Source organism: Odontesthes bonariensis, chromosome 3 (genome assembly GCF_027942865.1).
Source record: "Odontesthes bonariensis isolate fOdoBon6 chromosome 3, fOdoBon6.hap1, whole genome shotgun sequence".
NCBI lineage: Eukaryota > Metazoa > Chordata > Actinopteri > Atheriniformes > Atherinopsidae > Odontesthes > Odontesthes bonariensis.
In genome coordinates, this window is record NC_134508.1 from 29762713 (window position 1) to 29787371 (window position 24659).

Consider the following 24659-nt stretch of genomic DNA (forward strand, 5'->3'; position numbering starts at 1 on the left):
GTTGTATGTGTTTTTTATGGAACATTGAGTCCACAATAAAAGTTTTCATTCATTCATTCAACGACTATTTTCTCGCCTGAAAATGTTTCAAATGTTGCTAAAGTTTACAGAGTTTAGAGCTTAAGCGAAATCAGCTTCAGGACGGCTGATTTCGGCTCGGGCAAGAGCGAAATGCATTGTAGGTAAACGCTCTGCATACTGTCTGATCAATCAGTATGCCGTATGCAGAATGGAAGTATGCAGTTTGCAAGTATGTAGTATGCGGTTTCGAACACAGCCTTAAGAATTTCTTTGATTTTCAGCCTTTTTGTTGTAGATTTGCTGCTCTGCTTTGGATCATTTTCATGTTGCAAGACCCAGTTTCAGCCAAGCTTTAGCTGTTGGACAGGTGGCTTCACATTTGACCCTAGAATAGTTTGGTATACTGAAGACTTCATGGTCGACTCAGTAACCCCTAAGGTGCCCAAACATCCCCTCTTCACCACCCTGCTTTACAGCTGGTATGAAGTGTTGTGTATATGATGTGTTTAATTTTCAGGAAACATGGTGCTGTGCATTATACAGAAGTCTTGTGGTTGGCTCAGATAAAACTTTAGAAACCTAAGCTGAGCTGTCGTGTTCTTTTTAGAGAGTCGAGTCTTTTTTATGGCAACCCTTCAAAAGAAACCGTACTTGTTTAAGTCTTTGTCTAATTGTACTGTAATGAATGTTAACATTTAACATGCTGAGACGTGTCGAGTCTGAGATGTAGCTCATAGGTTTTTTTGTAGTTTCTCTACAAGACTCGAGATAAAACTGGGTAGATTGTGTAACTGTCTTGGATGTTTCCCATTTGTGAATAATCTTTGTCACTGTAGAACAGGGGTGTCAAACCGGTCCATGAAAGGGCCGTGTGGGTGCAGGTTTTTGTTCCAACCCTGCGACAGCACAGCTGACTTGTTTCATTCAATCAACTGAACTGTCTGCACTGAAGGTCTTACCAGTTCAACTAGGGATGCACCGATACCACTTTTTTTCAAACCGATACGATACCGATACTTGGATCTGAGTACTTGCCGATACCGAGTACCGATGCCGATACTTCTACCACAAAAAAATTTAATGAATTGGAAGACAGGTTTCGGTCTCACTAGCCCAGTGGTTCCCAAACCTTTTGTGCCCACGGCACACCAAAGGACAAGTAAAAATCTCAAGGCACACCTATTGTGCAAAATAGCCCTTATAACACGTGTTATCACTCATATCATGTAAAATATCTGTAAATGTGCATTATTATTTACTAATGCCAGATACAGTGTGACAAGACAACTATTACTCATGAAATATTTATTAACGAAATATTTAATAAATTAATTTGAAACTTTATCAAATTAGGCTTCATCAAAGCAGCAACAGTCATTTAAACCAGACAAGTCACAAAATTAAAAATGAGGCAAAGGAAACTCAGCACGCAGAAATTCAGCACAGAGAACTGTCAATGCAAGGAAGCTGCATTGTTCATGGTCCTAAACTACAATTTATCAATGCAACATTTCAGCAATCAAGAAACATGTGCCATTGTAAATATTTTGCCTACTTACAAATTAGTGAGTCGGGGCGCGCAGGTTTCTTTAATCCTCGGTGGTACTGAGCAGAGGGCCACTCGCACCTTCTGTTCAACAGAGAGCCGTGCCCTCCTGTTGTTCTTCATGTTTAACCAGAGCAGAGAACGCCAACTCACACAGGCAGGTAGTGGGGAAAAGAAGAAGGTGCTCAATCGCTTGGTGGGAGATGCTTAGGTAGTCCGATGCAGAAGAATTAGCTAACTAGCAGTTAAGTTAGCATTAGCTAACTTCTCCCGACAGGACGCACTCGGGCTGAGGATTGCTGACAATTGCTAAGACGGTAACTTTCATGATACTGTCAGCTGACAGTTTTTTTTTCCTCTTTTCTTTAGGTAGTGGGTTGTCGGCAGTCTCTGCACTGGTGGTTTGCTCCGCACAAGAAAGCGCTCTTTCTCTGTTTTCATGTTGTCCTTCAGACTTTGATGTGTCACAGTCTCATAATTCCCACCTGCGCAACTGCGTTTACAACGAAATACGGGGTTCTCTGAGTTTTTTTTTTTTTAAATAATTTTTTAGGGGATAGAGTTTTCCTCTGTATTATGAAATGAGTACATACAAAGTACTAATATAGTAAATGAGATAAAAATATTTTCTGTAGTTGTATATTGCACACCAGGACTTGGACACCCTCTGATCGCAGTCTTCATGTATCGGTTCATGGTATCGGTTAACTTTAACGAGTATGAGTAAGAGTATGTTAGAACAGTATCGGCCAGATACCTGATACCAGTATCGGTACATCCAACAAGTGTTGGTATTACCAACACTTGTTGGTGATTAATTAATCAAATGCATTTGATTTGCAGCACCTGGCTGTTACTCACCCAGCAAATCACAAAGGAAACAGTAAGCAGTTTACTTAGGTTTTCCACACACTGCTTCTGCATTTTGGTTTAGTTTTTTGAAAATAGACGACACAGTGAAACATGTCATGTTGTAATGTTTATCTGAGGTTGTATTTCCCTAATCTTAAGAGGTAAGAGCCAGATTTTTTTTCTTTATGTGTAAAATCTTAAAATTAGAAGAGGTGCATTTTCTTTCTCACATTACTTTAAAGCAGAGGTCTTCAACAGGGGGTCCGCGACCCCCAGGGGGTCCGTGGAGGTACTGCAGGGGGGGTCGCGAAATCTTTGGTTGATTAGACAATTTAAAAAAAATAAATAAATAAATAAAAATTTTCAAACAGTTTTTTCTCACAAATTGTGTGCAAACGTGTGCCATCCACAGATGGTTTGAGGATTCATTGTCCCATCTACATGCATGTTTAAAGTTAAAATCTGTGGATTATTTGAATAGCTCAGTGTTGTATGCAAGATGTTTGTTTATAAATGGCAGTGGCACGGCCACCCTATACCTTGCACTTGTTTAAAATAAAAACATGAATCTATTAACCTGTGTATTATTTGAATAGCTTAATATTGAATGTACAATAACAGAGTAGCCATTGTTATACACGGCACTAGGCCCCGTTAAATATAAAACACAATTGTATGCCATATAAATAGTAGGGGGGTCCCTGCTCCAACTCTCCATAAGTTTGGGGGTCCCTGGCCTGAAAAACGTTGAAGACCCCTGCTTTAAAGTTTAATGGAGACGCAATAAAACAAATCCCTCACTTTAATGATTGTTTTTATTAACAATAGTTACCATATGTGTGTCTGCATGGGTATGTTGCATTGTGGTTCAAGAGTAAAACCGGGTGATAGTAAGTGTTATTTGTTTGTCTTTCCCAGGCATTTTTTCAGTTCAATCAACACTGCACCGCAGAACTCTGAGCTCAAAGCGCAGCTCGTCTGACTTCTCTCGTCCTGCCTCTGGCCCCTGGGCCCAGTCCACTTTGTCTAATAGAGATGTTGAGCAGAGAACACAGAGGGGAGCGAGCTAAAAGTCTCTCTGAAGAAAGAAGCAGATTATATATAGCCCCTGATTAAAGCAGAGATGAGAACATGACCTACATGCATAACAACATTTTTCTCTCACTTTCTGCTTTAGAACAAGCCTCCGTCCAGGACCAGGACTCTACATCTGGGAGAATCACTCTAATTATAACACCAGAGTCAGATTTCAATGCACACCTCATTAATATTTCTCCCATTATTGGGTTAATAATGTTTTTAGAGGCGTGGGAGACTTGGGAGAGCCTGTGGTGCGGCAGTGAACCATTGCTTTCAGTGCAGGTAAAAATGACCACTGTCATCCACGGTGCCTGGATCATACATCAAATTATGGCAGAAGCTACTGACTCCCTTTCACGCATAACACAGGTGTTCCCAAAATAGCTGTTCCCCTGTGAGTATCCCAGGGGATGAGGAAAGGGGAGAACAACACTTTGAGAGAGGGTTTTCTCCTTCCTCATCATCGGATCTTGTCCCCCTGATGACAGCGACGGCGTATCCGGCCAGCCCCGACAGTGCCAGCGTCGGCAGGCAGCCGCAGGGAGCGGACGCTGCTGAGATTGAATCCAGATCTTTTTATCAACCACCTGAGGTTGATTTAACACCCCTGTTCATGGACAGTGAAAGCGCCTGATTATACAGCCAGTCAGCCACCCCCACCTCCCCCTCAGCGCCAGCCCATTACCCAGAACTGCTGCGCTGCGTCGTCTGGGCTCATGCAGACACTGAGAGGACGTAGAGAGGAAGGTCATAAAGCCAAGACAAGATCAAAGGAAATAACGACGAACAAGGGTAAATGAATCAGCATCTTAAAGTGTGTATGTGCTCTTCTGAGTTCTAACTCAAATTCATGTTGTGAAAGACCTTTTATTTAACTGTCAACATTAAAGGTGTAGAGCCTTTAGCTTTTAAAGGTTAAACCTTTAACACTGTTGCATTGTCAGCAGTTTTACAATTCAGGACTTTAACCTTTTAGACTGGGTTCAGAGTAGATATATTGTGCTTTTGGGGTTTTTCCTTTTCTTCAATGTGATACATAGCTTTATATGCAAGAACTAGATCTGCATAGTTAAATAGCCCAAAGTCTGCTTAAAACGGAGTCATTCTCTCTGACAGTGGATGCTGCTCCAGCACTGCCTGAAACACATCATTAATAGTCCAGACTTTTCTTCCCTCGTTTGATTACACCACCACTTGCATCATGCTTGCCTGATGGCTGTTTCTTAAGACCTCCAACAAATAATGAGACACTGCCTTATACTTCATTATTTTTGACCAATCAGAGGAGACTTTCAGTGTCATTCAGAGAGAAGGTTTTAAAACAGAAAGGAGCTTAAACATAATGTTTGAGACAAGTTGACAGGAGTCAGAGCAGCAACAATAGTATGAGAAACAAGCACGTTATTTAACACCAAAGTATTTCAACCTATGCTTCTAGACACCCAAATGAAATAACAAAGTTTAAAAGGCCATAATAAAGGTTATTTAATAATGTGTCAATATATGTGCATTTATATGCGTATGTCTGGATTTTGAGCAACGTCATTGGGGAGTTTGGAAGATGTCGGGAGGATAGTCAGTGAGTATAGTTCTAAAAAAAATGGGAACGTACTGAAGTAAGGTTAAAGCTGCAGTCGGCAGGTTTTCAAAATACCGAGTCTAAAGTCGGAAAATTCGAACTGATACAACTTTCAGGTCCCTCCCCCAACCTCTAACAAGCTGCGAATCGCCCCCCAAACCCCTCCCCCTCTGTGGACGAGGTTGTGCACGTGAATTCACACCAGTGTGAGCGCACACAAGCTGGGGCAGACTCACGCTCAGCAGCGTGTGCACAAGCTGTGATTGACAGGTAGGATTCCTCCACCCTATACTATACCCTATACCCTATACTATAATTTTGAATTTTTGTCTAAAGTGGGTGTTACTGACGTCATCGTCGTGCTACTGCCACAGACAGCCCACAGACCTGCTGCCTATTTATTCATTCGGCTTAAATTCAAAATTAGTAACCCGGATTTTTTTAAGTAAGCGACGCACCTCCACGTTATCAGTCCTAGTGTACAGTAATTAATAAATTATAAACAGCATAGTTTGTGCCTGTATAAACTTGCCCATAGGAAACCGTTTCATGGCCGAATATCTCAAGAGAGCAGCCAGACGCCTCGCGAATATCTTCGGAACAGCTCCAAATGACCAACAACAAGCAGGGGTGAGTAGAACATCATGTTATAATGTGAAATCAAGGGCCCAATGTCAAAAAACCGGTCTTATCCTTTAAAAACAGCCGGGAGCGCTCGGTTTTTGCAAGCATGATTACAGGCTTCAGAGGGAGCTACAGATTTCATTATTTTTCCTAAACAGCCTATTTAATATTCTACTTCCAGAATCCCATGACAGTTCACGCTAATATGACTAAAAAAAAAGTTGCCGACCGCAGCTTTAAGGATTGGATAAGTTGAGCTTCATCAACATCTGCAATGACAATGGGAATTTTCAACATGTAGCTATTTGATTAGCTGAAAATTAATATTATTGACTCGACAGACATATAGGTATCTTGTTTTACTAAAAGATCACCTTAAAAAAAAAATCCACCAGAAGAGCTCAGTTAAGAGCCCAGAAGGATTAGAAAAATACCATCACTGTTTTAGATTAAAGTCTCTTATGACTTTTTTTTTATGTGCCTTGACAGATGGGTTTTTAGTGACCTCATCACCTGAACATATGTCCCTGCAGCAGGTAAACAAATCACAAGGCAACAGTCAGGAAGAGCCACTGAGTCGTATGCATATTACAGACACTTACTGCTCATTAAGGTGGTTGGATCACAAGGCACATACTTTTCAAGCAAATACATTTGAAAAATTTCAGACATACTGATTAATTTGGTTGTATGATGTTTAGGTTCAACACAATCAAGAAAAGTGTCGTGCTGAACAGGTACCTGATTTTATGACAAAACGAAGAGAGTTTTATCCTTGAAGACAAAAGAAGTTTGTATCCTTCAAAAGAGATTTTTATACAATCAGAATTATTTCCAACAGTATCTGAGAAAGCCTACTGGATCTCAACGCAAACAAAATAACTGTATGAAATTCAAACAACAACATTGTTCAGATTGTTCAGAAGTGTAAATTACACTTTCACCTTGGCATTATGATCCTATTGAAAGTTTGATACAAAAATAAACTACACATAGGAAGCCACATATACAGTATGCACTAATACAATGGCATTGGTGAGGTCAGGCTGCTTGTTCAGCTTGAACACATTACACAGACTAATAAGAGCTATTCTGTTCTAGATATCCTTGGCTTTTCATTGTTTTGGTGGGTTTCTTTTGTCAAAAAAAAATAAAATAAATCTGATTTCTACTAATCTGAATATGTTTCAGTTACATGTGTCCCTCTTAACAGGCATACATAACATACTTATTAAAATGTATAAATAAAGACCCTAACCCGTAAAGATACAAGATCACATTATTAGGAATCTTGTTGAGGGTCAAACTAGGTGCTGCATTAAAACCCACACACTGACCTGTCCTGTTGACATAGTTTCTGTGCGGCTCATTCTTTATAATGAAGACACACGCACACACAAAAAACAGTCTTGCTGTTCTACTGTTTGGTATCTCTTCAAAGAAGTTCACTTAAAAGGTTAAACAATATTTCAAACCTTTTTATAGTGGCAAACAACCATCTGCTGTGTGAATATAAAGTGGAGTATTGATGACTTTACCACAGCATACTTGCCCTATATTCTCCCTCTTTGTGCTTTATGATTTCCTTCTCATATGCTCTTGGTTTTTTGAGAGCCTCCTGGCTGCGCTTGCATGTTCATGCATGCGGGTCTCTATTAGAGCTAACAAAGTCCTAGGCTTTCCTGCACTCAATTAAACATGCTCCGAGATAAAATAGATCTATGAGTTGTTTAAGAAATCCTCATTAGATTATGTTTTAGCTTGCTCGCTGTGTTTGTCTTGATCTGAGTTTCTGCAGCTCAAGTGTGACACCGAGTGTTTCCTAATGCTGCGTGTACACCAAGAGTGACCAACGCTGCCTGGTAGCGGAGGTAGCTGGAGAAGCTTCGCTGGAGAAGCTTCGCTTGAGAATTCGCTTTGGTAGCTTTGTTCGCTCGTGACGTCACATTTAGAATCTTCAATTTTTTAAAGGCCCCGCGGCTGTGACGCACCCCCGCGAAAAAGAACAAAGGAGGAAAGAGAGGGCAGGGACAGGAATAAACTAGGGCCAGTACGGTACGGGGGTCACGGTACGGGGGTCACGGTACGGGGGTCACGGTTCGGTACGCGCATTTCCACGCAGAATACACACGGTACGGAAGTTTTCTGAACACGGAACTGTTATTTTGCAAGAGTTTCCTTCAGGACCCATTTAAACACTGCCACATGCAAGCTCTGATTGGTCCATAGAGATATACGCTTTCGGACAGAGTAGTTATAAGAATGCAGTTATCAGAACTGTCCTACTCGAATTTCGTTCTGTTAACTGTCCTTCCCCAGCGGAGCTGTTTCAGTCTGCATTGCACATGAGTTGGGACTGATGCGCCGCACGCAGCAGTCCGCGTCAGTGACGTGTTAGCCGTTTGGCGCCACATTCAACACCAAAACAGAACAAAATAAAACCCGAGAGAAGAAAAAACACCACAAAGAAGCTAACATAGAGAGCGGGGAGGCCACTGTGTTCATGGTCTGCATGATGGTGATATTAATCATGTACATCACATCAGGCGTCTAACATCGAGGCTGGAAGAGCTCACAGAGAGTCAGGATCAAGCGCAGGCGATACTTCTTCATTTCATGAAGGAAGAAAGGAGAGCAGCGCGCCACAGACAAAGGAGACAACGTGTAAGTTTAACTTATTAAACATCCGCCGGTTCTGTCTGTGTCTTATGAGGAAACATTTCAGCCGTGATAGCATGACATGGGGCGTAGCTACCAACCACCACACACCTCCGTCAGGTGTGTTCTATAGAAACCATGAAAAGACCCAACCAATTACGTCTCCCAAATGTATTACAACAACCCCTGGATACAAATACATGCAGAGCAAAAAAATTACCGAAGCAATTGGAATTTACATCGCATCTACCATGCGCCCATATTCCACTGTAGAAGAGGCAGGATTCAGATATCTATTACATGTGCTCGAACCTCGCTACACGCCTCCTTCGGCACTGTACCCAAAATGTACCGAACCGTAGGGTCCGTACCGAGGTACGTACCGAACCATGAGTTTTTTGTACCGTTCCACCCCTAGAATAAACGTGTTGTTATTTACAATTTGTTATACAAGATATACATCACGTTACAAATTATGTAAAACTACATTAGGTACACCTGAGAAGAGCAGGAATAGCAGAGGCAGCTGTGAAAAATAAAATAAATTCTAAATAAAATCCGAAATAAAACTTACTTGCAGTGAGAAAGGTATGCGTGGGGTTATTACACTATTGTATTGAAGCACTCGACACGGCAATTGCAACAGTCTCAGGATGAAACAACTACTGTTTGACATATTTTTGGACGTAGGAACTAGGAACCAAAGTTTACACGTCTGTTTCCGCGAACCCCGCGGATTGTCGGACCCCTACAATCTGTGGATTGTCATTGGTTTTCGCAGAACCACGTCATAGCTCATTACCATAATATTAGCTTGAGTTTCATCGCTGGAATTCGCTCTGGTCGCTCAGTTCGCTCACCCTCCATAGAGAAATAATGATTTCTGGCGCTCAGTTAGCGTAGGTCGCTCTTGGTGTACACAAGGCATAAGTTTGTATATTAGCCCTGCCAATAAAACAATCCATCCATTTTCTACATCCACTTCATCCAACTCAAGGTTGCGAGGGTGGTGGAGCCCATCCCGGCTGTCATTGGGCAAAAGGCAGGGTACACCCTGGAGCCTTAGCACTCCATCACAGGGCCACACGGCGACAAACGAGACCAACAACCGTCAAGGTTCACACTCACTCACAGGGTCATTTTTAGAATCACCAATTATCCTAATGGATGTTAAACTTGCTACTGCTAGTTTAGTGCAGCATGGCAGGATGTTTATCAGATTTTGACGACGTGGACGACGACTTTGAGTACGATGGACGGAGTGAATGAGCTGTGCTGCAGCGGTGCGCGTCAATGACGTCATCCCACTAGCCGCACATGTAAAAAGCCCCCATAAGCCTCCCGATAGCCCACAATAACAACAACAACAACACGGCCGCTATGAGCTAACAGTGCAATAGTACACTGCGGCAATCACAAAAACGACCAGAGCACATGCACTGCAAACCCCAAAACACATGCAAGAGAGAAACGCTGCAAACCCCGAAACACATGCAAGAGAGAAACGCTGCAAACTCCAAAACACATGCAAGAGAGAAACGCTGCAAACTCCGAAACACATGCAAGAGAGAAACGCTGCAAACTCCAAAACACATGCAAGAAAAAAAACGCGCCGCAAACTTCAAAACACAACGGAAGTTCGCCAGGCCACTAGGGGGTCTCGACCTGTGGGATAGGGGATCGACGATCGATGTGTCTATTAAAGACTTACAACTCATACTCTGGATACAAGCTAAATATTCAAAAAACTCAAACCCTTACATTTAATTATACTCCCCATCCAGATATAAAAAAGAAGTACAACTTTAAATGGGACTCTCCCACAATAAAATATTTAGGAATAAATCTACCAAAAGATATGTCGAAGCTGAAATTAATTATGGCCCCATCAACAAAGCGGTAAAATCAGACATCTCTAGATGGACGATGCTCCCGCTGGATATGAGCAATAGAATAGAAATCATCAAAATGAATGTGTTGCCACGTTTTCTTTATCTCTTCCAGTTCTTACCCCTGGAGATACCACCCAAACAATTTTGATGAATGGGACGGGTGGATTTCAAGGTTTATTTGGAACGTTAAAAGACCGAGGGTACGGTTCAAGACATTGCAATTGAAGAAGGAGAGGGGAGGAAGAGCTCTACCATGCTTACAGGACTATTATCATGCTGCACAATTGAAACCCTTAGTATACTGGTGTACACCAAATTATGAATCAAAATGGAAGTGTTTGGAAATTACACAGACAGATATTCCAATACAATCAATATCAGGAGACAAAAGCCAAGGAGAAAAGAATTATAACAGCTTGAATCAATGGACCCTATTCTCGGTTAGACTGTGGTTTAAGGTGTTGAGGAAATTGCAGCTAGAGAAACAGACCAGGGTCTTAAATTGGGTAGCATATGATCCAGAATTTGAACCCGCAAGACTGGACGGGAGCTTTAAACAGTGGATTAGGAGAGGCATCACATCCTTTTGTTCACTCACTTCAAACAGTAAATTTCAGAGTTACAAGGCAATTTCTGATTCATTTGGATTGGAAAAATGCGATTTTTTTAGATACCTACAAGCCAGAGACTACTTTAATAAAATATCACAAATCAAAACGGGGAAAGAATATAACCTGATCTCCATATTTCATGAAGCAAATGAAAAAAACAACATTAAAAAACTGATCTCACGAATATATGAAAGTATGCAAACCTCCAAAAATCACTACATTATCCATCAAACAAAAATGGGAAAAGGAGTCTGGTACAGAAATATCAGATGAGTCTTGGATGGAGATATGTGAGACACAAGCAACCACTGCAAACTCAAGATCATAAAGAGAGTTTGGTTGGAAGAATGTTGTGAGGTTTTTTATCACTCCTAAAATAACAGCTTTGCAATCAGGCTCTCAGAGTCCGGGGCTTTGTTGGAGACAATGTGGAGTCGCTATGGCTAATCATTTTCATGTCTTTTGGGCTTGTCAAAGAATTCAACCATATTGGAGGGAAGTAACTAATGAAATATGTAAGATTATGGGAATGGAAATAGACTACTCTTTTACTACTTTGTATCTAGGTAAAATACCAGAATCTGTCCCTCACAAATGCAAATATCTGCTAAAGATTCTCTTGGCATGTGGTAGAAAGGCTATAACCCGAAAATGGCTCCGGACTGACCCCCAAGAATTGCACCAGTGGAGGGAAATAGTGAAAGAAGTTTATTGTATGGAGAGACTGACTTATATTTTAAGATTGGAATTGGAGAAATGTGTTGAACGTTGGGAAAAATGGATCATGTATGCACTGTACCTGGAATAGTGTGACACTGTACTTCGATGTATTGAGAAAAATGTGACCCTATACTGTTACACCCATGAGTATGTTGTATGCTTGTTTTTCCTTTATTTCTTTCTGTACAAAATTCAAAATCCAAAATAAAAAGTTAAAAAAAAAAAAAAAAAAAAAAAAAGGGATAGGGGATCGACTATGGGAGATCTACCATATTAATGAAAGAAAAGAAAGTCAAAAGGTACGTTGTCCTCATGTCTTTTTTAAACACTTGACCGTATCTTTTACCTTATTATAGCGACATAACTCCGCTGCTCTTCTATAATAAGGTAAAAGATTATGGCCAAGTGTTTAAAAAAGACAAATGACAACATACCTTTTGACTTTCTTCTCTTTCATTAATATGGTAGATCTCCCATAGTCGATCCCCTATCCCACAGGTTGAGACCCCCTAGTGGCCTGGCGAACTTCCGTTGTGTTTTGAAGTTTGCAGCGCGTTTTTTTCTGGCATGTGTTTTGAAGTTTGCAGCGTTTGTCTCTTGCATCTGTTGCACCGTATGCTAGACAGTTGTAGAACATGCACAAAAGCAGAACTACCTCTCAGTGAAATGGAGTCCTCATCAATACATACGTGCTTGTCCAATGTCAAGTTAAAATGTCTTTGCAGTATTGATTTTGTCTTTGTGATATTCATATAGCGCATATTAATATTACGATAACGATTAATTTCCAATATATCCTGTGGCCCTTCTTAAACAAGTATTTTAACCGACACTAAATGTCACTGGTCACTGTAATCACACAAAGGTTTATGAAATTGTCAGCTTAAATCTCTCTTCTGCAGAATATCAAGTTCTTAACCCTGCTAACATGATCCAAGAATATTATTTTTACATGTAACAAGACATATAACGCAAAATCAGCTATCAATGCTATGGCTGGCGGTTTCTCCTTTGAACGTGCAGGGCACCACCTACGGTCTCAGAAAGACAAGGTCAGACTACCTGTTTCTTCCATGTAGAAGATTGGAGGAATACTGTAGGATACTGATGAAATGAGAAAAAGACAGAAGAAAGGTGGAAAAATTGCAGTGTTTTGATCTTGTTGTGAAGATTGCAGACCTGACGTGTTTTCTTTATGGTTGTGATAGTAGGAAATAGATTCTGTAAGCTTCCATGTCTTACCCAAAGATGTTAAACTACAAGCTAAGTGGAAGAAGTTTATTTGGAGGCTTGTGACTTTTCAAAAATACCAGAGAGAACAAAGGTTTCCAGTCTTTGAAAATATGCAGTTCTTTATTCTCACTCCTACCTGCTGGCATTAGCAATTGATCCACACAAGCAATGAGTTTCCTAGCACGCACATTACATTTTTAATATTATTGAACCCGGCAAAAAGCACCTGTGTCATCTGCTGCTGGGCAGAGATGTGGGTGAGCCGGATTAGCATATCTGTACATAGATCCACATTCACTGAATCTGGAAAAAGAATTTGAGTCATATCCAAGCTTTTGTAATGCCATGAAAGGTTTTTTTCATTGCAAGGACTTCCAGACATACCATTTTCGAGGAGCACTGAGTTTTTATGGGATTAATAAATGTGGAGTGAGACCCTCATCTATTGATCTGTGTCCTTGGTTACGAATTTCTCCCTTTTTATTTATTTATTTATCTATTTTTTGCACTTACACAAAAATAAAACTGATGAATACAGTTGTACTAAAAACAGCATAGTTAAGGTCAGAGAAACAACATGGCTTGCATTAAAACAATCTCCTTTCTCTGTCTTACCAGGCAACATCACCTCTGCAGAAGACACAAAACTTCTCACTGAAATACAAAACTTTGAACTCAAAAATGCACAATTCATGATCATCAGCATGAGTAGCAGAAGACTATCTAAAAATTTTGCTTTGAGACCAGTTTCTTACAATCCAAAGAAAGTAACATTATTTATAAATCTCAAGGTTTTTCTCCATTGAGTTGTAGTGGTGGTACAATATAAAAGCATTCTTATATTAAAACGACTTTAATAGGACTGAAATGTTTAGTTGATTAACTATCAGTTAATCAGTTTGTCTGATTGAACAGCAATCAAAATACTTAGATAGGTAATAAATCATTAACATATTTTAACAGGAAACACTAAATTTTAATATTCACATTTGACTCCAGACTCGTCTACTCTGTTTATGAAATTGGAAATGACTTTTGGTGAAGTGAAACAAACAATGGGGAGTCAACACCTTCAGTTCTGGGACAAAGCATTGCTGAAGTGTAACAATTTTCACATCGTTCCCTAATTTCATACAGAAAGCAAATCATCAGTCAACATTGAATCTTGGCAGCTGTTTTCATCCTGTAACTAATCTAATTTAACAAACAGCTGAAGCCTTTTATTGTTGAGCTTAAAAAGGTAATTGTACACAGCAGCAAGTGGGTCCCAACATTTATGCTGAAATCTAGTCGGGAAGAAATCATTTTACTGTGAGTATGGGCGGGATGAAAAAATTAACAAAGGATTTAAAAATTAAGGAATGTGGGTTTTGTTTCAAGACAGAAACTGGATGTACTTTTCCCCGCCTGCTTGTACTGTCATTTGTATTAAAAAACACTTTCACTCATCCAAGTCACCGAAACCGTGAAAATGATTGGCCATGGTGTCATGACATTTTTCTCCCCCATCTACATTTATAGCATCACGGCCTGAGCAAAGAACTTAAAAAGATTCTTAGAAACTAATAATTATTCTTCAGATCTGCCTCACACTCAAGGAACTTGTTTCAAGTTCACCTTGCCATTCATGGCATCTCAGCGCACTTGAGGAAAAGATTAAAGGAGAACTGCGGTATTTTCAACATTAAGCCTCTTTTCTGAGTCGTCTGCAATGTTTTAGAACCCCCCTCACCGCTTTTTTGATGTTTACTGCTGTCTGATATGGATTTCCAGTGCACACCAGTAACCACTCCGGTGAGTTGATTATTTTGAAAACGGACGTTTATGGTGCTTTTACGGACCTTTTAGGACATGAACATGCCATTCTGAAGCAGGTTGAGATGAATCAAAATTAGGCAAATACCGGAGACAGCAGTAAACATCAAAAAAGCGGTGAGGGGGGTTCTAAAACATTGCAGAAGACTCAGAAAAGAGGCTTAATGTTGAAAATACCGCAGTTCCCCTTTAAGAGCTGGGAGGAATCATTATAAAGGTGACAGAACATTTCTCAGGGGACACTTCACCTCCAGACATACAGAGGAGAGATGTCACTTTGTAAGACTGTAAAATTGCAAAGCTTTTTTACACTGAATGCCTCGAGATTTTTACTTTCATACGATCAAAACCATTCACTGTTTGTGTCCAATATTAGTATAAATGTCATAAATATTGAGCTCTCGCATACATCTTGAGTCGAGTGGTATTTTGACAGAAGAAAAATGCTACAGTAAATAAGAGAATAAAAAATTAAGAAAGGCAACATTTAACCAGTAATATCCTTGGTGCACAAACACATCTGGGCAGCATCAGTGATTTCAGTACTGACATGTATTGATTGTTTTTGTTCGATCACAGTCTTATTATTTAACAGGCTCCAAGTAAAGAAAACAGAATACCATAATGTGTTTGTGCTAATACACATATAAATGCAACACTGCCCATCATTACTCACACTGGCAGCCTCAAAAAAGCTGTATTGTACTGAAGAATGGGGCAGACTGTCTCAATGCTCATTTGAAAATCAAAGTGGTCGTATTAAATTATTCAATATGTTGAAATAATCCAAACAAATACATCTGGGGAATTCACTTCACTCAGTTATAGTTACTTTTGTTCAACAACAAATAAAAATACAAATATGAAATAAATATGTGTACAATCTGCAATACGACTGCTACTCACCCTAATGTCGTCATGGTGACAATCGTGTACCAGAATGAAGCTGGGATGCTGGTGAACTTGGTGGAGCTGGAGCCCTTCTCCGCATAGAACATGACCGTGGCGAAGATGATGATCGCCATGGTGAGTGAGAAGAGGAGGAAGCCAAGCTCTGAAGCACAACTCTTGAGTGTATAACCCAGGATCCGCAGACCCTGCGAGTGGCGGGAGAACTTGAAGATACGAAACACTCGGAACACGCGCAGTGTTACAAAGGCGCCACTCACGTCCTCGTTGTTGGTCATTACCAGGCCGATGTAGTATGGCAAGATGGCCACCACATCGATGATGCTCATCACAGAGCGCATGAATAGGTAACGACTAGGTGCGGCGAACAAGCGCATCAGGTACTCCACTGTGAATATCATTACGCAGGCAGTGTCTATGCAGAAGAACGCCACCGTGTAGCGCTCGCCACACGGCATGTCTTGGTTGGCGGTGGAACCGCAGGGCACCGTCTCTATCACATTGGTGATAACTGAGATCGCAATGAAGAAACCAGTGACATAGTAGAAGACCAGGGCCATAGTTGAGGTGTGGGGGTTCTCAAAGGCTCGCCACATGGTCTCTCTGAAGTTCATGTTGGGCTGCTTCATGTCCTTGTTTTCCTCCTGGTCATCCTGCAGTCGCTCCAAGTTCTCCCTCTTTCTATCCTTATACTCTTCATAGCAGCAGTCCCCAATGATCTCAGGTATGATGCCGAAGAAAATCAGCTCCTCATCGTAGGCTGAGATGCACTCATGACGGGGGTAGTGGAGCTTCCCAGTTCTGTAGAAGTTGAGGATGCTTCTGAAGGCATCAGGGTCACGATCAAAGAAGTACTCCTTGGTGTCCTCATTGTAAAAGTAGTCCTTCTCAGAGCTGCCCAGCAGCGTGTCTGGATAGCGGTCAAGAGTTGTTCTCCATGTCTGAAAGCGGCGCCCACTCACATTAAGCATGATCAGCTCATCTTGTCTCTTGCTGTTGTCTCTTGGTGCAACGGGCATGGGGCAGTTGGCCACAGGCATCCAGCCAATGGCTGCTGCCCTGGCAAAAGGAAGCCACGCTGCTACTCCTGTTGCCATTGCGAAGCAGAATATTGGAAGTAGTCTTCCTCAACCTCAGACTAGAGCGTCCTCAGAATGAATAGGCATCTGAAGAATATATGCCAAAAAAAAAAAAAGATATACAATATAAAGGTAAAAATTAACAGCAGCACGAGACGATCGACCAAATCATCAACATTTGCCATTGATTTGCTGCGATTGTAAATCAATCAGCATGAAGCTTGATATATGTTGTGCTCCAAATCAGTTTTTCCCTCCATTAAATTTGTTATCTCTCTGCTACTTCAGACCAAATCTAACAGAATCAGTCCAAAATGTCATCCAATTTCAACAGCAAAGCAGATAAGAGGCAACAACTGAAGCTCAATTTCCAAACAACCTTGGTGTGTTTTTGTATCTTAGCCAACCTTTTCCCAAAATACGAATAAGCAAAGTTAAATGATCAGTGAATGCAGTGCAGTTAATCAGTAAAACATAAGATACATTAATAAAGAAACTACAACCACACCACTACAACGGCCTGAGCTGCATCATTACAGCTGGGTGAGAAACACTGTCAAGGACTGCAACAAACCTGTTGAATCTAAATAAGGAACATGATTACTACATGTTTTAATCTAATCAGGCGATATCTGTTGTATTATTTATCTGAAATGCATCTGAAATATCACCTTGTCAATGTGTCATCAGAATCTAACAGCTCCTGTTCGTGTACGTTCTTGGAAAAAAAATTAAAAGTTGATGTGCAGTGCACGCATTGCAAGCTGAAAATACTTTTTCCATGCATTTTGGCAAATTTCGCAACGCAAGGATGGCAGAAACAAAGATACTCACCGAACGGGAGAAGAAGGGAACAAAATCCCAACTCTTCAAATCCGAGACATGAGAGTTTCACTGAACACTGTGTCTGCAGGTCCAAGTCAGACAAGAGGAGCTCGGATCCATCAAGCGAGCCAAGCCGGCGGGCAGCACCTCTACTCCTCGGCTGGATCGATCGATAAACTCCAGCGAAACGCGACCAAAACTGAACAATTAAGCACAGTTTGGGAGAACAGGACTCAGAAGAAACGGTATGCGGCGAGATCATGTAACCCTACATCCTGGCTTCTCGGTTTCCCCGTCAGTTTTGAAAAGTGAAACGTGATGGAGAGGAATAGCGCGCCTCCTTTTCTCCTGCACAAACTACAATGTGACTCTCGCTCACTGTGCAAGCTCCGTGTCATCACTCCTCCTCCACTCTGCCTCAATTTACCAGCATCTGAGACAGAATCACCTGTCACTTCAACCATTCAACACTGAGCTTTTCCCGTACAGCAGTAAATGCTGTTAAGGTTGATAAAGGACGGAGATATTGTCAAACAGAGGATTTAAAATAAAGTAGGGCCTAAAACCCTGTTGCTGATGTAATAGTGACAGAATATTGATCAGAATATAAAGATAATATGCATTTTTTTTACTTGTTTTGTTAGAATTGTTTAAAACTAAATGAAAAATGGACATTGTGTTAGACTATTTTTTTAAAATCTGGATTTTGTACCTTTTTTTTTTTTATCATTCTGTAGGGATGGGGCAAAAATAACAGCCTGTTTGTTCGCAATACATCTAAATCTCAAATACGTAAGCCCATGGTGGCAACGTTCATACATGACTTCATTCAAATGCAACAAAGATTTGAACAGTCAATATCTAAACCCAAATCTTCTACAAGATTATGAACTGAAGTTTACTTACCAGCGAGCGCTGAATTTAATGCAGGCCACTGTGGATTAAGTTTTTCCAAGGTTCTAAGTTTATCCCGGAAATCGGCTGGCATCTTGCAAGGTACATGAGATAATGCAAAATCTTTTGCAGCATCAGGTCAGATAGGCTCACATATCAGGCAAGACTTTTGTCACCACCTCAGCAGAACTAGATGTTGCAGCAGTGCTGAGTGACTGGGGGCCTGATGTAGTTATCCATTTTCTTCGATTTTCTGATTCACGGAGAATGGATTCTTGGATAATCATTTTAAAAATTTCATTTCAAATCTGTTAGGAGAAAAAGTGAAAGTGTAAACCCAATTTTCTGTTTTCTTTCTTTTACAAATGTTTGTTTGCTTTCAGAAGTTCAAGCTGATGATAAAGATTACACCGACCTCAGGTAGCCCTGATTGTAAGTGCCTTTTCAGCTGCTTCTTTTTATTGAAAGACTTTGCCAAAGCTCAGAAACACTTTATCAGATCAGTCGTGCAATGAATGTTTCTCCGAGAATCTATTAAAAGATACAATAATCTTTATCAATGAAGCCTTTTCTTCTAAACATATTTTTAAACCCCTAGAAACTAAACTTTTTCCAGTGAAAATCATTCCATCAAATCTTGAAATAGCTAAATAGATCTTCATTATGATGCACCACTCTGTGGATAGGCAAGGCACGTTTATTTGTAGAGCACAATTCATACACTAGGCAATTCAAAGTGCTTTACAGCTACATAAAATCCCAAGAAGGCAAATGAAAACATTCCAAAAAACATAAAAAAACAATTAATAAATAAAATTAAAAGCGAAGAGTGCAGATAAAATAGTTTCAGTTGTCATATGCACAGCTAAATAGAACTGTTAGGCATAGGCAGGTTAAGCCCTGGTTCTGTCTGTCATGGTGTGTTAAGGGAGGAGCCAGGTGCAGACACGGACAAGAGGCAAAAAGTGAAGTTAAAGGGTTTATTTATAAATGTAAACAAAAGGCGCAGCAAAGCTGGAGTAATGAAAAACTAAACTGAACAAAAAACTAAGAAAATAACTAAACAGACTTAAATACTTGCGGACAGGATTGACGGGGAAAAACCAGGGACAGGAGTGAGACCATAAAGACGAGGAATGCAGACAAGGAATGCAGACTAGGAATACAGATAAAACAAGAATACCAAGGTATAGGATGAGGATCCAGCGAGGAGTAGTGGAACAAGAAAGACATGTATACTGGGGAGGTGATTACTGGAGCAGGAACTGGTGGCTGATTGGTAACGGGTTGCAGGTGAGAGTGAAGAGAGCAGGAGACAGACTGAGGAGGGAGAGAGAGAGAGAGATGGCAGAACACAGGGGGCGAGGGAGAGCACACCAACTTGAAAATTAATCTAACACAAAGAATACACAAGGATAAATTAAACAACTGAATACCAAGAGGAACAGAACTAAAATTAAACAAAGACTGATCTAATAAAGAAAACACAAAGTACTGAATAAAAATAACACCAATAACCAAGTCACAAAAACGTAACCAAAAATCCAGATCCTGACACTGTCTACAGGTGCTGGCCCTCAACACTGTTCCAACACCCTTCTCTCTTGACATGACAAAAGCCTTTTTCATACACTATATTGGAGCAAAGAAAAAAGAAAAAAAGATGTCCTCATTAAGCTGCTTTCTGTTGTTCCTTTCGGCCACATAAAGGTGGCATGGCGCCATATCAGTGAATTTGTTTTCAAATAGCAAGCAAGCATGACAGAATCAGCTGACTGACAGTGGCGTTGTTGGTCAGAGCTGTGTTTTCTGTACGTGCCTGCATGGTCTTACGTACACACAGACGTTTAACTTTGTGACTACCTGCTAAAGCTGGGCATACACTGTGCGATTTTTTCAATCGCGGCATTCAGCTGCTGCTCATACTGTACGAGTGAATCGCAAGGGTTAAAACGTCACAGCTCACGATTCCTGTTCTCACACTGTACGACCCGATGGTCTGATACGATCTGGCTGCTCACACTACACGACACGTCGGACTCGGTCGCTGCCATGCTGTTCTGTTGTGTTCTTCTTCTTCTGTTGACAATTTTCTCTTCCGTACCTATGTTCGCGCATGCATAGTGTGACAGGATGAGGTAAATCGGCTCGTGCAACTGCTTCAACTGTGCGAGAGCTTCACGAGGGGCGACCAGGATTTCAAACAAGTTTGATTTTTATCCGATCGATCGGGAGGTGGTCGGGAGGGCTTAATCGTTTGTCGTTACCCCATGTATACTACACGATGCGAGAGGCACGATTGAGCCAAAACTCGGCCCGATCTCCAAAATAGTCGCACGAGTGAAAATCTTGTCGACATCGGGCCAAAAATCGCACATTGTTTGCCCAGCTTAAGTTTCACACTGCAAATTGATATGATTGGTTCCTTAAGCTGGGCATACACTGTGCGATTTTTGGCCCGATGTCGACAAGATTTTCACTCGTGCGACTATTTTGGAGATCGGGCAGTGTGAGCAGCCAGATCGCATCAGACCATCGGGTCGTACAGTGTGAGAACAGGAATCGTGAGCTGTGACGTTTTAACCCTTGCGATTCACTCGTATAGTATGAGCAGCAGCTGAATACCGCGATTGAAAAAAATCGCACAGTGTATGCCCAGCTTTAGGTGTGTTAAATGTGTGTTAAAAACCAACACGTTGCCCTCAGTGGCATTCTACTACATTTCACTGCCCCGTTTCCACAGTAGCCCAGAAGGCACAAATAAAACACTGGTACCAGAAGGGGTCATGTGCTTTCTGCAGTTTTTGTAGTTCGAAAATCATTTAGATGCAATTTGCAATTTGTGCAACTAGATGTTGCTACATCAAACTAACTGGATCTTTAAGACTTTGAAGTCAGACCAAAATTATACTGCACTCACACACATGTAAAGCTGTAGACACCATATACGCGTAGTTTGCATGGAGAACGCATTCCATACCTTTATCATACAGCCTACTAGTATCAAAAAATATCCTAGTTTTTATAATACTCAATGCACGGCAAGAGTTAGTGTTGTAGTGGTAGTGACTGTCTCTAACTCTATGTGGTGCTGTGTAAAAGTTGGTCTTCCATGTGCCATTACCCAACTAAAACATCTTAACTCAAGACTTTTCCGATGTAATGAGAATCATTACGACAGTACCATGTAAGATGAAGGATTAGCATCCGGATATGTCTGTACAAAATTCAAAGTGAAAAGATTTCAATTTAGGTAAACACTATTTCAGACAGTTCCATTCACAGCATTCCTAATGGCACAACAGCTAATGCTAGTTGAAATAATAGCTAATAATAGCTGTGATTACCTTTCAAAATGTCATAATATATCTGTCAGTTAGGATTTAAAATATGGGGACAGAGATTGTAGAATAAACTTCCCCTGTGCTGTGCCACCACCCAGTCATCCTATGCAATCTTTGCCACCACTTTAACAGAAATTTGTGCTTAGACTGCAAGAGAGTGTCACAATTTCAAATGTGCTTAATCTAAAATTGTCAAAATCACACAGATCCTCAGATTATGTCTAAAGGAGATGTAGCTGGCATGATGGAATTTTGTATTGAAATGGTACAGACAAAACAGCTTAAACGGAGATTTCAGTGTTGATTTTAAGGAATTTTGCCCTGTTCTGCATCCGTCAGCAAGGTAATATTCACTGCTGAGTTGATCTACAGTTAAAGCTCGACTTGGCAATTTAACTGGACCACCTTCCTTGTCCCTTAATACATGCATGGGAGCAAAAGCCAGTTACTGACTGAAGTACGTCTGATGCTTTGACACTGTTGATAAGGTTTAAGAAATTTGGTTGCTTCTAACTTTCTCTGTGGGAAATCATCGCACATGCAAGTGTAGTTGAATTAACTAACTTTAAGGTACATTAATGGTGATTGTTTCAGAATACAATGCAGTAATAAAAATCAGGATTTTATTAGAGCAGAGCGACAGTCTGAAAATGTGTCGGACAATTAGTGACAATTTAAAGCCTTTTTTACACTGGTCAAGAAACCTGCGCACACCTAATAACATCTGGCTCTTGAGAGCAATGGGAGAGCTTTTAAATCAACACTCAGTCCTGCGTCAAATGATTGCCAGGGTTTAAATCAGCTCCAGCTTGGTAACAGTAGGAATACGAGACTCCGTCATGTACGCCATTTTTTCTACAGATTTTCTCAGAATCCTGAACTTGGGTCACGACAAAAATAGCTCCCATTTTATCTTACAGAAACATACGTTTAGTGAGCATGTCTCACCCGGAGGTTCTAAAACTGACAGCCACAACTTGTGTACAAAATAAAATGAAATTAATCTTTTCTTTTTATCTGTAGTCAAGTCAGCTGGAAGCTTATTTTCTGTCCTGTTGTGTAGAGCTTACGTCTGTGGTCCAGTTAGATGTCGTAACCCGATAACTGCAGAGTTGTGATTATCAGAGATACAGACAGTGTAATGCCATCCCTTATGTTGTCATAGTGACACACCTGTCCTCTGCGAGGTAGAGGTATAATGCACCAAATAAAACAGATAAAACAAAAATAAACAGATAACTCTGAGTAATACTGAAACTCTAAGGTGTACTGGATTGGATTAAGTATAGAAATGGACGTAGAGATGGATGGATGGACAGACAGAGGATGGTGTTATCAATACCAAAATTTGGTGAGTCCTTTTTAAGTACATACATTTAGATCTTTATCGTGAATGTGGTAAAGTGAAAACTAGAATTAGTTGTTGAGAAAGAATCCGGTACATGCCATTTGTTATGTTATTGTTGTGATGCCACTCTGCAAAAGTAAAACGTACCCACCTTAGTCAATAGCCAAAATGACTAAAAAGAAATGTAGCAATTATAGTGGCTATATTTGTCCACAACACAAAAGGGTTATGCGAAAAAAGCTTAAATTTTTTTTTTTTTTACAATGGCAACCATTTCAGTGCTGAAAGTCATTACATATCCACATTTGCCTTTAAAAATTGTGATGTGCCTACAATGTGTATTACTTGAAATTGTCAGCGAATTCATGCTAATCTCTTTTTAGGTCTGCAGAAACACTTAAACAAACGTAGGAGAGGATGGTTGATGATGTTTTATTGTGGCCTGTAATGTAACTGACCTGAGTTTGAGCCCTGATTGATTCAGTATTATTCATTTTCCATTTTAAGTTCTTTCACTTTTCGACTTTACATTTCACTCTCACTCACTATTGGTTAGGTTTTGGTATGGAAAATACATGGCTAGGTTATATTGAAAAAAAAAAAATGCATGCTGACGGTTAGGTATGAAAAATATAAATTCTCAAACTCTGAGACTTTATTGTGACTCTTCTGTTTTCGCCCTGTGGAAAAATGTAGGTATTACAGTGTGAGAACTCTGCCATCAAACTACAGTTCCATAAAGAGATTGACAAGCTTTTTGCTTTTAAATTTGGAACATGCAAGATTTTCACAATCTTTATGCCATTATGTGCTGTCACCACCATGTAATGCAACGTGTAAGAGGTCATGAGGTTTTCGTATATTTCTGCCAGATGCAATTAGAAAGAAACCCAGATCTGTCTTTTCGAAAGTTTCAACAACACTGAAGCATGATAATTGCAAAGGGTTTCTAACTTCTTCCAATTAAATAAGAGATAAGCACAAAAGTTAGCCATAACTAAAAATTCCATCCACCCTCATTTTTTTCTCAAACAAGCCTTCCTCCTCAATCTCCAAGTAAAGCAGGGGGTGAGTGTCAAAGGAAGCCTTATACAGCCTCGTCATCAGAGAGGAAGATGCAACGAGCCTCACTGGCTCCTTCAATCTCACACTTCAATCCTGGGCAGCATGGTGTGTGCAGAGGCACCTCAGGGGACTGCTGTGGCTGGATGAGGAGGGTCTTTGAATGCATGGCCTTGTGTGTGGCCGTTAGAGAGGGGGAGGTAGAGGAAGAGAAAGAAAAGGGAGAGAAAGTGAGGCTATGTGGCTTCAGTCTTCAAACAGACAGGCTATTGATGGACTCCAGACTTCAGATATTAGGGAAGAAGGTCTGGCACATTGTGTAAACTATTAATGAAATAGGTCTTTCAACATTTTTTGGGATGGTTTCTCGTCATAAGAAGTCTGCTTTTATTTCATCTGTGATCTCATACCAATAAAGAGTCAAGAATGGCAATAGTTTTATACACTCCCCGCTTTAAATCTGTGCCTTCTCTGTAGTATACCCACTTTTTCTTCGATGGAAAAGAAGTGGTTGCCGCTTTAAGCATAATCATACCCTGTCATCATTTAATATAAAGCAGAAGCCAT

The 24659-nt window shown here is 40.5% G+C and overlaps 1 protein-coding gene across 2 annotated transcripts in view; it reads right to left on the reverse strand.

The window, feature by feature from the left end:
- Nucleotides 1–17880, reverse strand: part of LOC142377413 (A-type voltage-gated potassium channel KCND3-like) — a 137694-nt gene extending 119814 nt beyond the window's left edge. For both annotated transcript variants that reach the window (XM_075461503.1, XM_075461501.1), the window contains exons 1-2: nucleotides 17454–17880; nucleotides 15538–16706 (exon numbers count right to left, since the gene is read on the reverse strand). In XM_075461503.1, the coding sequence (XP_075317618.1) occupies nucleotides 15538–16637 (1100 nt within the window). In that variant the 5' untranslated portion in view covers nucleotides 16638–16706; nucleotides 17454–17880. The remainder of the gene's footprint in view (nucleotides 1–15537; nucleotides 16707–17453) is intronic.
- Nucleotides 17881–24659: the final 6779 nt, after the last annotated feature.